General features: G+C 37.0%; 1 protein-coding gene across 1 annotated transcript in view; it reads right to left on the bottom strand.

Moving 5' to 3' along the window:
- Sptlc3 (serine palmitoyltransferase long chain base subunit 3) overlaps positions 1-13624 on the bottom strand; it is a 123026-nt gene that overhangs the window by 64412 nt on the left and 44990 nt on the right. Inside the window, exons 5-6 of the mRNA XM_050134314.1 lie at positions 8457-8581; positions 6423-6516 (exon numbers count right to left, since the gene is read on the bottom strand). Of these exons, the coding sequence (XP_049990271.1) occupies positions 6423-6516; positions 8457-8581 (219 nt within the window). The remainder of the gene's footprint in view (positions 1-6422; positions 6517-8456; positions 8582-13624) is intronic.

Consider the following 13624-nt stretch of genomic DNA (forward strand, 5'->3'; position numbering starts at 1 on the left):
CAGGGTTCCTGCTTTATGAAAGTGTCTGCCAGACATTCTGCAGGACATAGAAGATAGTAACTGACAAACTGCCAATATAGGTGGAACTGTCTTTGAAATTTCCTTCTTCTTGGAAAAGTCTACCAGATACTATGGGCCTGTAGGTTTAAGATGGATGCCCCAATGTTACAGATTAACTTTGGGTGACTGTCCAGGAAGTGAGATGTCTCTGTCAATTGTAGAGTTGTGGAAGTTGCTATAATGTATTTCCTGTTTACTTAGGTAACATTATATCCTCCTGGAGTCTTTGATGGAATTGAAGAATTATAGTTATAATTATAAGAAATAGATTAGATATAAAACGTTAGACTCACAAAGATAGAATAGATGATAAAGTATTTTATGTAATTTGACAAATGTAAATGGACTAAATATTGTAAGTACAATTTTTGCTTGATAACTTTTGTTGTATGTAATCATTCTGTGTTAAAGTTAAAATCTTCCTTTTTAATTAGACAGAAAATTGGAGGTGATGTGGGATTCCCCTCTGTATGCTGTGAATATATTTTATTATAGTTGGTTAACAAAGAAGCTGCTTTGACCTATAGCAGGGCAGAATATAGCCAGGCTGGAAGAGATGTATAGAGAGAGCAGGTGGAGTCAAAGAGATGCCATGTAGCTGCCAAAGGAGAAAGACACCCACTGGAGCCTTACCTTACCAGTAGGACACAACCTCGTGGTAATACACAGATTAATAGAAATAGATTAATTTAAGATATAAGAGTTAACTAGTAATATGCATAAGCTTTTGGCCAAACAATGTTATAATGAATACAGTTTCTATGTGATTATTCAGGTCTAAGCAGTTGGGAAACAAAGAGCAGTCTCCGTCCACATACTATCAGTCATTTCTTTCTGCTTCTTGAGTGTGGATGCAATATAACCACTTGAGTGTGGATGAAATATGTCCTACTGCGGTGACTCCCATACCATGCTGCACCCTAAAACTCTGATTCAAAACAGCCTTTCTTTCTTTAGGTTTCTTTGCTAAGTATTTTGTGGCAGCCATGGGAAAATCAAGTAATGCAAGTGGAAGAGGGATAAAGAGAACTTGGGATAGAATATAGTCCATAGGAGGAAACAAATTTTGGGTTTCATGAAATCTCATAATCTTAGTCTTTTGCAATTTCTTGGCATGGGCAGTCGTCATTAAGAACCTGTCTTTCGTGTTATTAGCTTTTTTACCTGGTGTGTTTCATGTGTTATAGATGCAAAGTTGGCATATTCTATCTAACCTTAAATAGCTCCTGTGCTATGTCACTCCAATCTATGAGTGTTCAGGAGTAAAGCATCATAGTATTGGAGGCAGACACATTTACTATTACCTTGAGTATCACTAAGCTGCAAGCAGAGCCAGCAGAAATGAGTATCGATTATATTGTTGTTCCCATCTAATTCTTTCCCCCTCTGGACACCTTTTCACTTCCTTCACCTCCTGAGAAAGTAGAAGACTCTGTATATAGCTCTGCTCCCTAAGGTGCTGCTTTCATGATGTGACTGTAACATGGTGCGCACTGGTGAGAGGGAGTAAAGCCTTCTATTTGTTTCTTACTTCTGCTGCAAGAAAATAGCCCAAATTATTGACTAAAACAGGACAATGGAAGGTTTTACAAATCTGGACATCAGAAGCTGCAGTGGGCCTGCCTGGACTAATTCATAGCTTTGGCAGGCTGGGCCATGTTTTTGAAAGTGTTAGAGTCTATTGTGCTTTTTCATATTTTCCTGCTTCTACGCCCCACCTTCCTTAGGACGTGATCCCTTTCCATCTTCAAAACTAAAAACGGCAACTGCAGTCTTTCTCATATTGCGTTTTTCTGACAACCTTCATTTTGCTTCATCTTCTGAATTTAGGGACCATAATACTACACTGGACCCCCGTAGAGGTTTTATTTTAAAGTTAATGACTGACCTGCTGAATTATCTCTGTAGTTTTAACTTTCTTTCCAGGTAATGAGGCATTGGCAGGTTCTGGGAACCAGGGCATTGGTATGTTTCAGGGCAATTATTTTGCCTTCCACAGAAAACTAAGCAATAGCAGCTCATTCATAATGGATGTCTGTGAACTAGGAGGTGGTAGATGATGACCCCACTGCAAAATCCTAATCAATTAGAAGGGCAGCATTTTCCAGGCAGTCCCAGATTTCACTGTTACTTTGTAGAATCATTTTTTTAAAAAGTTAGTTTACATACAAAAGAGCGAGTCTCTCTATACCATTTCCACAATACTTTCTTTGAGTTGTTCCTCTTCTCTAGATTATTGTGGGTTAGTTTCTTAAATACCTTTGAACTTTAATCTTTTCATCTATTAATTTGTTCCTATCTTATTATGTTTTCTGCATGACTAACTAAATGAATAAATTAATAAATAGAGCAGCAGTGTCAATAACTAGACATCTGGCATATAGTAAATTCTCAATTAACTGCTAGTTTCTGGTACAAAATAGCTACAGCTAACATTTATTATAAATATAAATAGTGTCATATACTTTCTGGGAGTAAGAAGGCAGCATGAAGAGTAAGTTATTGAATAGGTTGAATATTAAAAAGCTTTGCAGAAAATAAAAATTTAATGCTAATTGTAATCTCAGCAGAGTTGAAGATTTTAAAATAGAAATGTATTTGAACATATTTAAATTTTGGAAAATTATAGGAATAGGGACATTCTGAAAAATTCTCATTCACCTGTCCCAGGTTAATCTTTCAACATATTATACCTATGTATCTATCATCTATCTATCTATCTATCTATCTATCTATCTATCTATCTATCTATCTATCTATCTATCTATCTATCATCTATCTATCTATCTATCTATCTATCTATCATCTATCCATTCACCATTTATTTCTTCTGAATTGAGACTAAGCTACATATATCATATCCTTTATCCCTAAATAGTTCATTACACCTTCCCTAAGAAGAGAGATATACTTTTATGTGACAATAACAGGGCTGGTTGATCTATCTGTATGGAACCAGATGTAATATCACATGCTTTATGAACCACACATGTTCTTGGTTACACACTCCTCTTTGTAACCATTTACAAACAAAGTTCTTAGGTGATAGGTAGTATAGTTACCCACCTTGACGTATTACTCTTACTTAGTACTTTTAAGTTTATTAGTCTCTCTTCTGAGTTTACAGTTTGACCCAGGAATAACATTATCTCATGTCATTCAGCATCTAAGACCAGGTGTTTTTGTCACAACTTTCAGTATCTTTTATAGTAAACTATTTTCTTGGATTGTTTTAATCTTTTATAATATTGCCAAGACAAGTCCTTGGCTTTTATCAAGCGTTTATAATTTGGGGTTTTCTGCTCTGCATTCTATGTAAATGATGGAGAAAACCTCAAATATTCCATTGAAGATAAAATGTCCATGTACCCATCACTAACAGTGTTGCTGTTTTTTTTGCTGTCCAAGCTTCTTGCATGTGGCTTCTCCGACATCACTTTCCTGTGAGTAGAATTTGAAGGATAATACTAAATGGCTGCTTGTGTGGTGGGGTTTGTGTTGCTAGTTTTATATTAAACTACTGTGAGCCCTGAGTAATCACTGAAACAGTTGCATAGCAAAACGTATTCTGTGGTTGGACAACCTTATTTAACATAAGGTTGTTTTATATTGCCTTGCCTAGAAATTTCCCCCATTCCCCAGGTGGCAAAACAAAGCAAAAAGACATGAATGTTGTAAAGAATCACGTGAGGAGGAAGGAGGTGACAGGAATGGGAGGGAGGTAAGAAGGGAGGGGTAGAGAGTGACCAGAGCACATTCTATACAAATATGAAATAATTCATACAAAAATCCATAATAAGATTTAGGTCTTCTGTCTCTCATTGTACATTATATATTGTCAATGTATTCGTTTCAACTAAAAGATTTGTTTTAAGTTGGTCTGGAGATGGGAACAATCGTTTATCTGCCATGGATGGTCCCTAGATGCCTATATTTTATAGTTTGGACCACAAACTACATTTTAGTAGAATGAAATGAAGAAATAAGTAATCAGTCTTGACAATGACCCAGCTCACTTGTTCCAAATAAATCACAGCCCAGCTCTGTCTATTCTAGAAGTGAGATTATTGTGTTAACCGTATATATGGCTTATTCATTTCCAGGTATAAGCTTCTACTATCAGTCATCTGTCATGCTAAAGATGCAAAGACACACATTGCATTTGTGCTAACACCAAAGGAATTTGACTGGCCACTTTGTAAAAGCATTACTGTTTCTTCTTTGGCTTCATCCTTGTCTCAGGAGAGCTTCATTATGAATATCAGCCTGGCTTTGAACTCACAATCCTCTTAACTGAGATTCCTGAGTGTTAGGCTTCCTGGAAGAAACCATCATACCCAGCACAAATATACTCCTTAAATCCCCCCAAAAATGTATATTTCAAACATGAATTTTTTTAGTAATACCTATATAATGTGAAACTGGATGTGATACTAGATGGAAAATCAATATAACTTAAGAGATTTATTTTATCAATAATAAAATGAAAAGTTGAATATTTGTTGCAAATACAAAAAAAATGAGGCCAACCTATTTTTAATTACATTGAACTATATCAGATTTGAGCCACATATCTGCAGTCTTGTTCTTCTGGAGTGCCTCGCCCTGGTCCTTCCCCCATCATAGCAATCTGTTCACAGACGCTGAACGTAGTTTCCCAATATATGTCAATTCCCACCTGTTGGGGGATATTTGATACCCTGAAATTGTGTTATGAAAGTCACCCTTGAGTCGGGACAGAGCCAGCGACTAGTTGACTGGAATTAGCCATAGAAAAGGCGGGAATATGAATAGGGAAGCTGCACAGAAAGGAGTAGGGAGGGAAGTTAAGAGATGTCATGCGCTCTTCGATCTGGGAACCGTGGAGTGAAGGTCAGCTCGTCGCTGCTCCTCCACCTCTTCGATTTATCAGGTTTTTACTCCAATATCTGACTCCTGAGTCTTTACTGGTATTAGAACAACTTCACTGAACACAATATCCACCCCTACCCCAGCCCTGTTTCAGTTAGAGCAGGTTTTTGTTGAACACTCCACTAGTTAGAAAAGGGACTCATTGAATTCACTTGAGAACCCTCATGTGAATTCTCTCCTCTCTCATGAGACAATTGTTCTTTACATAATCCTTCCTGCTCATTACCAGTCTTCTCTTTTTTACTCTCTGTGAATTCTTTGAAGGAAGGTGTGTGCTGAGGAGAAGAAACAAGGAAAGTGGAGGGGAATGGAAAGAAAGAGAGAAAGGCCGTAAGAAATAAAAGGAAGTATGCTAATGTGTGTGCTATTGTGGGTGTGTGTGTATGTGCATGTGTATGTGTGTACTTGTATGAGCATGCACACAAAATGAAAGGAAGCCTCTGGTGCTAAATGTGCCAGAAGCAGAGCTTTAACAGGTCATATAGGTCAACGTCTTCCTTAGCTTTACAGATGAGGACTTTGAATGAAAGATGAAAGGATTTGCAGAAAGTGGCACAAATCAGGAGTACATCTGGATCAGAGAACATAGGTGCTTCCAGCCATGGCCTGTTTCTTTTAAGTTGTTTTCCAGAGACTTCTAATGGTGTCTGATCTGACCCATAAAGAGTGAAGGAATAGCCCTCTGCATCTTTTTCACTACTTAGTCACTTCAAACAGAGCCTGGAAGGGCATTCAAAATCTTCTGAGATTTATTTTTATTTTGTTTTATGTCTCTGAATGTTTTTTTTCTGCATGTATGTATGTGTACCATGTGTGTTAAGTTACCCACTGCAGTCAGAAGAGGATATCTGGACCCTAGTTACCTGGAGTTGTAGTTGGTTGTAAGCTACCATGTATGTGCTGGAAATTGAAACTGGGTTCTCTACAAGAGAACCACGTGTTCTAAAACACAGGTCCATCTCTCTAGCTTCTAAAAGGGTATTTTAACAAAGTCTAAGACTATTAGGGGGATATAGACATTAACATTTTGTATGCAGGAATAGGGAAAACTAGCATTATACCAAGAAGAACGCTTTTTACTTACACATGACCCAAAATGTAAAATCTTTGAACTTTTCCAAGACAAGGTTAGAGGAAGGGCAGAACTGTGACACATCTGATAATTAATTGGCATCCTAAGGTATCAATCACATCTTCAGAGACCACACCGCAAGACCACTAACTGTGACATTTATGTGTTTTGGTAACACTTAGCAATCTGGATGTTTAATATACTTCAGCCATTTGTTCCAGGTCACCAGAGATTAACAAGCCAGCACTGAATATAAGCATAATTGTCTTTCATTAGGTTAAGTTGCCAGTATGAAAAGCAAGGACAAAATATCATGAATAACCTTGACCTTTGCCTAGGAGCAAGCCAGTGTATTCTAGGTAAATGCTCAGATACTCACTGTTGTGTTTGAAGGGTCTTATGGTTGCACCTGAGAGTCGAGCCCCCAGGATGATAGACGTGTGGTTTAACTCATCACTTAAAATGAGGCATCCCTAGGCAGAAAACAAACACAAACCACAAGATGACAAAAGAAAAGACAACATATGGGAACTAGAAGACACCAAAACCCTTGTTAAGCCTGGACTCTATTTAATTTGAAAAGGTTGAATTTTAGCTGGTATTTATATGGACAAAAATCTAATCTTTCAGCTAGCTCTCTAGTCTTTTAGCTGGCTCAGGGAGATGGCAGCTGTTTGTAAGACACTGCGTCTCTACTGGAACATTCACAGATGGTTTTCAACAGAAAGATCATGTTTAAGCGTCAGTCAGAGTCTAAAGGATTGAAGACTGTGACTGGAGGACTGATGTGTGGCAGAGGGCTATAGACTATTTGGTACCTGATTCTGTGCTAGATTATTTGGAAGGTTCTCATTAGTCCTCCGGGAAGCTCGGGAGGCATTTTACAGTAAGGCATTTCAAACTCTTATCTTGTGGGCTCATTTTGCCTGTGCTAACAGCCCAAAGAGACAGAAGCATCTGTGTTTTACTGTTAAAAACTGGATATTTGGAAAAGTGTGCATGCATGGAAGGTCAGTGTGTGGTGGGTGGAAAATACTGCTCCTCATCCATAATGCTTGTAAATTTATTTTTCTTTAAAAATTTAAAATGCATACATATAGAGCTTTTCAAGGATACCAAAAATGAAGAGAAATGATGGCTCTCTTTTGTTTTCTGTGGTCACCTGGAATTGAGTCCCCTCCTTATATTTTGATAATTTCACATACAAAATGTTTTATGTTTTTGAGGCTAAAGCCCGCAAAATTGTATTATCTTCACACTGAAAAATACGTGTCTATTTATGATTTTTTTCTTTTGAAACATTTAAGAATTACTGTAAACATCATGATACCTCACATCTGTGTTCTTTGGCTGTGTAATTACTATAAATGTGGCAGTTGTTATTGCCACAAAATTCCAAATTTTTATTAAATGTTACATATATTATATATCAGCATCTAATATGTCACTAAAATTAATCATTTTCCTAACTATTCTAATACTTCTAATGGTGTTATCTTTATTTTTTTAATGAAATTCACAGAATCCAACTTTAGATTGTATATCACACTTAGCTATCATTGCATTTTTAATAGCATAAATCTGGTTTATTTATTTTAATAGCATAAATCTTGCTTATTTAACATGATGTAGCCCACTTCTCATTTCTTTCTCAGGGACATTCTTAAACATTCTGGCATGATTTATGCTCTGAAGTTCTTTGTGATTTGGCAAAAGCTTTCATTGTTGGTCTCTTTTTGGATCATGAGCCTGTGTTCAGTTCCTCCGCACTCTCTGCTTTGTACATGCAATCCCTTCTTTATTGGTCCAAGAACAATATCAATGATAGTATATCAATGCTCTCTTCTCATAATTCTAGTATAGCCACTGCAAGGTATCTCAAGAAGAGCTGCCAGCTCTCTTTTCCTGTAGCACCCATCCAATTTTATTTAGTATATTGTTTCTCCACTATAATGTGAACACTTAAATTTACAAGGCAGGGATATTGTTCATCCTCTTATATCCTGTGTGTGGCTTCATGCCATGCTATGTGGAATCTCAATAATTAGTCAGCCAATTGATGAATGAACAAATGGCTTGGAAAATTTTTGGTCTAAAGTCATGCTTAGTATGTGCTTGCTACATGACAAATGCAGCTGCAAGTCCTTAAAACTTCAGATTGTCTAAGCTACTATTGAAGATAACATTTGATCCATATTTAGTTTGGCAACTTAATAACTGGGATGATCATGAGGATTTGCTAGCCTATGCTGATGCAAAGATTTTGATCTTGAGAAAAGGACTGTTTTGGCAAAGCTTCTGATAGAGGATTTCCATGAAGATGTAATTTTTAAGATAATACATAGGTGTATTGTCTATGTATCCATTAGGTTATACATAAAGCAGAAGAAGACACATAACAACAATTTCTTACCTTTCCAACAAGTATAGGGATATTCATTGCGTTGGTTGCAAATCCCATCCCAAAGGTCATCACTGCTTCCACATTCAAGAACTTAGCCATGAGCTCCTCCAGTTCCTTGTGCTTATCCAAGGTACCTAAGCAGAAATTACCTGAGGAGTGATTCTCGCTTTTAAGTTTAAAAACTCAAATTCCATTAAGCGTACTTCAACAGAGTCCTATAGCATAGCAAGAATTTTTGTCACAGTCCCAATCTAGAAACAACTCAAAAAGCCCACTTGTTATTAAATGAATGTATTAATTTTGGAAATACAGTTGAATGTAACCTAATAAAATACAAAAATACGTTTTTGGTATTTTATAATGGATACATTTTTATGAAAGAAGCTGGACTCTTTTGAGTGTGGGTTATGTATTCATTTATATACAGTTAGCAAATCTATAATCTTTGAATGTCAGGAGAGTGATAGTTTTTTTTTTGTTTGTTTTTTGTTTTGTTTTTGGCCATGAGAAGGATTTTGGCTTTCTCTGAATGTTCTGTATTTGGATGTTTTTGGGTACACAGGTATGTTTGTTTTGTAAAAATCCATTGCGTTATATATACTTATGCCTTTTTGATATGCATTTTATAATGCAATAGAATAAAGTTTATAAAACACACCCCCAATTCCTATATCTCACAATTAATGGTTACAACCCTTTTAGAGATGTCATTCACCTAAATACACACAGATTCCAGAACTTCTATAACTACTAATGATGATGGTGGACTTTATCGAACCTTGGAAAATACTAGATATTCTGAGAAGGCTGCTATCTAAATGATTTCATTTAATGTTAGGCTTCCATTAGTGCCGGTAACATAACTTTACAGATAAGAAAACCAAAGTTTAAAGATTTCTCAGATAAAACTCAACAGAGATAATTTGACCTCTCTAAATATATGTTTTAATTATCATGACCTTTCCTCCTGTCTTCCTCCTCACCTCCCTTTTCCTTTACTCCCTCATTTTCCCACCACCTTCTTTCTTCTTTCTCTTTCTTTTCGTTGACATCCTCTTACTTCGTAGCCCTGGCTGCCTTCAACTTAGTGAGCCTCCTATCTCATCTCCCTGAGTGCTAGGATTACAGGTGTGTATCACCATGCCTGGCCCATAGCCTTTTATATCATTGTTTACTGATCTCTTCTTAAATACTTTAATCATATTACTTCTTGCTGGTAGCACAGTTTAATACTTCCCGAATTTGGCTTTTAATCATTTCATCTTCTAGATCCAGCATCATAGCTACTAGCTATATGTAGTCAGCAAAATTTAAGAACTGAATTCTAAATTATATTTGAATTTCATTACTTTCATTTTAACCTTAAAATTAAAGTACTTATAAATATTTCTTACTAAACACAATGTCAGTATTTTAATAGGATTTCATTTGACTTCAGTCACGGAAAATTTAGTGTGCACACTCAGATGTAATATGAATGTAAAAAAATAATACCAAGAAATTTTATATTGATTATGCGTTTAAATAATAATTTGGCCTTTAGAAAATTAAAAGCGACAGCTCTTGCATTATAGCTTTACTTAGCATTTTTCCTCGATAATAGATTAGATTATGTTTGCATGACAAATGACTTTATCCACTGAGCTATCTCTCCAGTGTGACAATTTAAGCCTATAACTGTCCCCGCAAACCTTGAGTCAGAATGACTGTGTTGTGTGTTGCTTCTGGCAACTCAGGGAATAAATAAATTCAGGTCTGAGAACAGAAAAACACACAAGTGATGAGATGGAGCTTGTACCCACAGGATTGGAAGAGCTGCTATTGAGATCTAAGAGTGCACAATGTTGTTACAATGTTTAGGACCATTATAAACATGCTTCCCTCAGTGTAACTACCAATATATATTATGATTCACACTGGAATATCAAAATTCTATGCTCACTAGTAAATTAGCTCATTTATTATGGCAAAATTGTTAAAGATACACTTTTAGAAAATATTAAGCAGTCAGTTCAATGATTTAATATTTTTGTATGCAATATTGAGGATGATAGTTGAAAAACAGCATTTGTCTTTATGAGAAATCACAGTATTATACATAAACTAGTTGGTGGCCTTCTCAAACACGAATTCATTTATCCCTAGAGTTATTAGAAACAAGCCACAGTACAGTCATTCTTACTTAAGGCTCAGTGGAGCAGTTAAAAGTTAAATTGTCACACTGGAGACATGGTTTGGATGATAAAAGCATTTATTGTGCAAACTTAATGATCTGAGTTCATGTCCCAGAATTCAGTGGAGTGGAAGGAGAGAACCAGCTCCACAGAGTTATCCCTGAATTTACACAAACACATCTCTTACACACAACAATAATAAAATTTACTAAAAGGTTGAAATTTTGATATAAAATGTTATATCATCAAATATCTTATACAATAAAAAGGATAAATGAGCTTTGAAGATGAAAATGTGAGCACATGATCACTTGTTGGATTCACATTTAAATAGAATCACTGCCTTCCAAAGAGGATGGTCCCAGGAGTAGGCAATCAAAAGTTAGGGGAGTGGATTCTGGCCCTAGATCTGCTGTTAACAGCTGAGTGGTCTCTGGCTACTGCCCCCCAAAGATGGTAAGAGATGAGGAGATAGGATTTAAGTTCTCCTGACATTCTACACATGCTTTTCTTCCATAGAGAATGGTGTCCTGTCAGAGTAGTGGCTCCCACTCACTTTCTCATATCCACCTAACATGTGAAGCATTCTTTGCTGCCCTTCTGAGCTGCCCTAGGATAACTCATCAGGAGATGACGTAATTGTTATCCCGTGATGATTGTTATTGCTCTACGTTGATTCTGAAATGTGGAGAAATCTCTATTACAGAAGGAGCACACAGGGTGTAGACAAGCACATGACACCCACGCCTTCCACAGATGCTTACAGAGTCAGAGTGCTCAGGAAAGCAAAGCCTGCGATGCTGTAGTAGATATTTAGTCAGGAAAAACAAAATACCCTCTCCTGATGCTGACATTCGGTATGTATCGAGAGTTGTATGGAGTCTTTTTATGGAGAGTGAAGGCAAGCATGAGCCAAGGAGTAGAGGATGAAATTAGGAAGATCAAAGATCTACGCGGGGCCGAAGCAACAAGGTAACTAGGGAGCAAAGAACAAATATTTAGAAACTCTGCTTCAAGACAGAAGGCACCAAAATTGGCCAACTGAGTAACTCTCCTCGTAAATTATTCCTGCCCAGGGGATCAAATGAGTAGCTGTGTCACAACCAAATCACCCAGGCGTATGTGGACAGATACTGAAGATAAATCTCAACCTTTGTTCTTTCTAAACCTGCTATCCCACATGCTCAGCTACAACAGTTGAATCACTGCAAGTCCTTACGATAGCGTGGGACCTGCTGCGAGGCAAACAGACAGCCGAGCGACTGAGGGTTGTACATGTCAAAGACATGACTTTCAGAGGTTGCCCAAGACAAGTAATTCTTTATGGATTAGTAAAAAATATGGCTTTTTTTGAACTAATTAAGTGTTGGTTTCTTATTATTCCTAAAAGTGAAGGATGACTCCAGGGAGCAAAGAAGTCACCAGGAAGTTGATATGCTTCCTCTCTCCAGATACCAGGCTTGACTCCGTTCAGGAAAGATGTTAAGTTGCAGATGGGGGTCCAAATACCTGGTGGTTTTAGAAGTAACATTCAACAGTTTGTCTTTCATATAGAAACACTGTCTTTTATGAATCCTAATAAAGTCTAACTGTAGTTCTAGTTGAATGAACAAACAAATTCTCAATAGCTTTTATTTGGCTGATGTCAGTGGCTCTACAAATTGCTGTGTTATGTACACTTTGACTCCTGTTATTACTTTGATGCTTTATTTATCCAGCAGGATACTAAACTTTGCTCTGTGAATAAAAGAATATATATGAACTGGATCTACTCTCTTGCCAGCTCACTAAGTGATATTTTCAGATGCCAAACATGGAGTTGATTGCCATAAGTCAAGTGAACAAAAAGTACATTCAGGATAAACGACCAACATTCTGGGCATGGACTACATGCTTGTGTTGGATTTTTAGTGATACTGACTGGCTCACCCTCAGTGAGAATGTTGAGATTTCTGGCTTTCATCCTGACATGCTAATGTTGATTGATAGCAGTGAGTATGGGTATAATTGAGAAGTCCATTTCACAGTAACCAATTATTCCTCTGTCTCATGTGTGAAGCTATTTCCTGAACTGTGACTAGTCACATTTGGTCCATAATAGCCTGTTTGCATACTGTTTCTAGACTTGGCCTCAGCACAGGGTTTTATTTACCACGAAAACCTGCCAGCTGTCCCCATCTGTCTGTTTCAATGGTGCTGCGTTATCAGTTCACATCTGTGCCACTTTGCGTACATTGAGGATTCCTGTATCCAAGCCAGCGTCAGTTCTTTTGCCTAAAGGAACCTGGCTTCAGGCATCACACAGAAATCTTTGGGTACCCAGTTCTTTTACTTGAAGTTTATGGGGTTATACTGCCTCTTGATTTACTTTACATTTTGTCAAACATTCAGATGAAGACGAGAAACCAGATCCCTTGTCTGATGCCTGCATTCAGAGTCAAACAGAAGCCACTTGGATCTGCACACCTACTTTGGATGACTTTTTAAACAAGACACTCACCACATCTTGTTAAATTAAGCCATTAGCAGATAATTAGAATCTGATGCTGGTAGAAGTGTCGCACATTTTCATAGCAAATGATATTGATGAGAGAAGAGCCATTACACTGACCCAATGATGTCTCCACTTCATGTTCTCATTTTTTAATTTCTCTTTTTTGCTTTTTCATTTTCTGAGAACTTCATACATAAGTACTGTTTTGCCACAATTTTATCCCCTCTCTTTCTTTTCTCCAATTCTTTCAAGTTTCCCATTTATTTCTTCTCAACTTCATGGACTCTTATTCTTTAGTTATTATTGTTTTACACACACACACACATACACACACACTTACATATACAACTTGCTGAGTTTATTTGATGTTGATTGTATGTATATGTGTTTTGGGATTGAAGAGCCATGGGAAGACTGATCTCTCCTTCTCAGTAACCATTAATTGCCTACAGATCTTTATCTAGGGATGGAACCTTGAGAGATTTTCCCCATCCTTGTTAGCATGCCAA

Source organism: Alexandromys fortis, unplaced genomic scaffold (genome assembly GCF_014885135.2).
Source record: "Alexandromys fortis isolate MF-2015 unplaced genomic scaffold, M_Fortis_MF-2015_v1.1 scaffold_6, whole genome shotgun sequence".
Classification (NCBI taxonomy): Eukaryota; Metazoa; Chordata; class Mammalia; order Rodentia; family Cricetidae; genus Alexandromys; species Alexandromys fortis.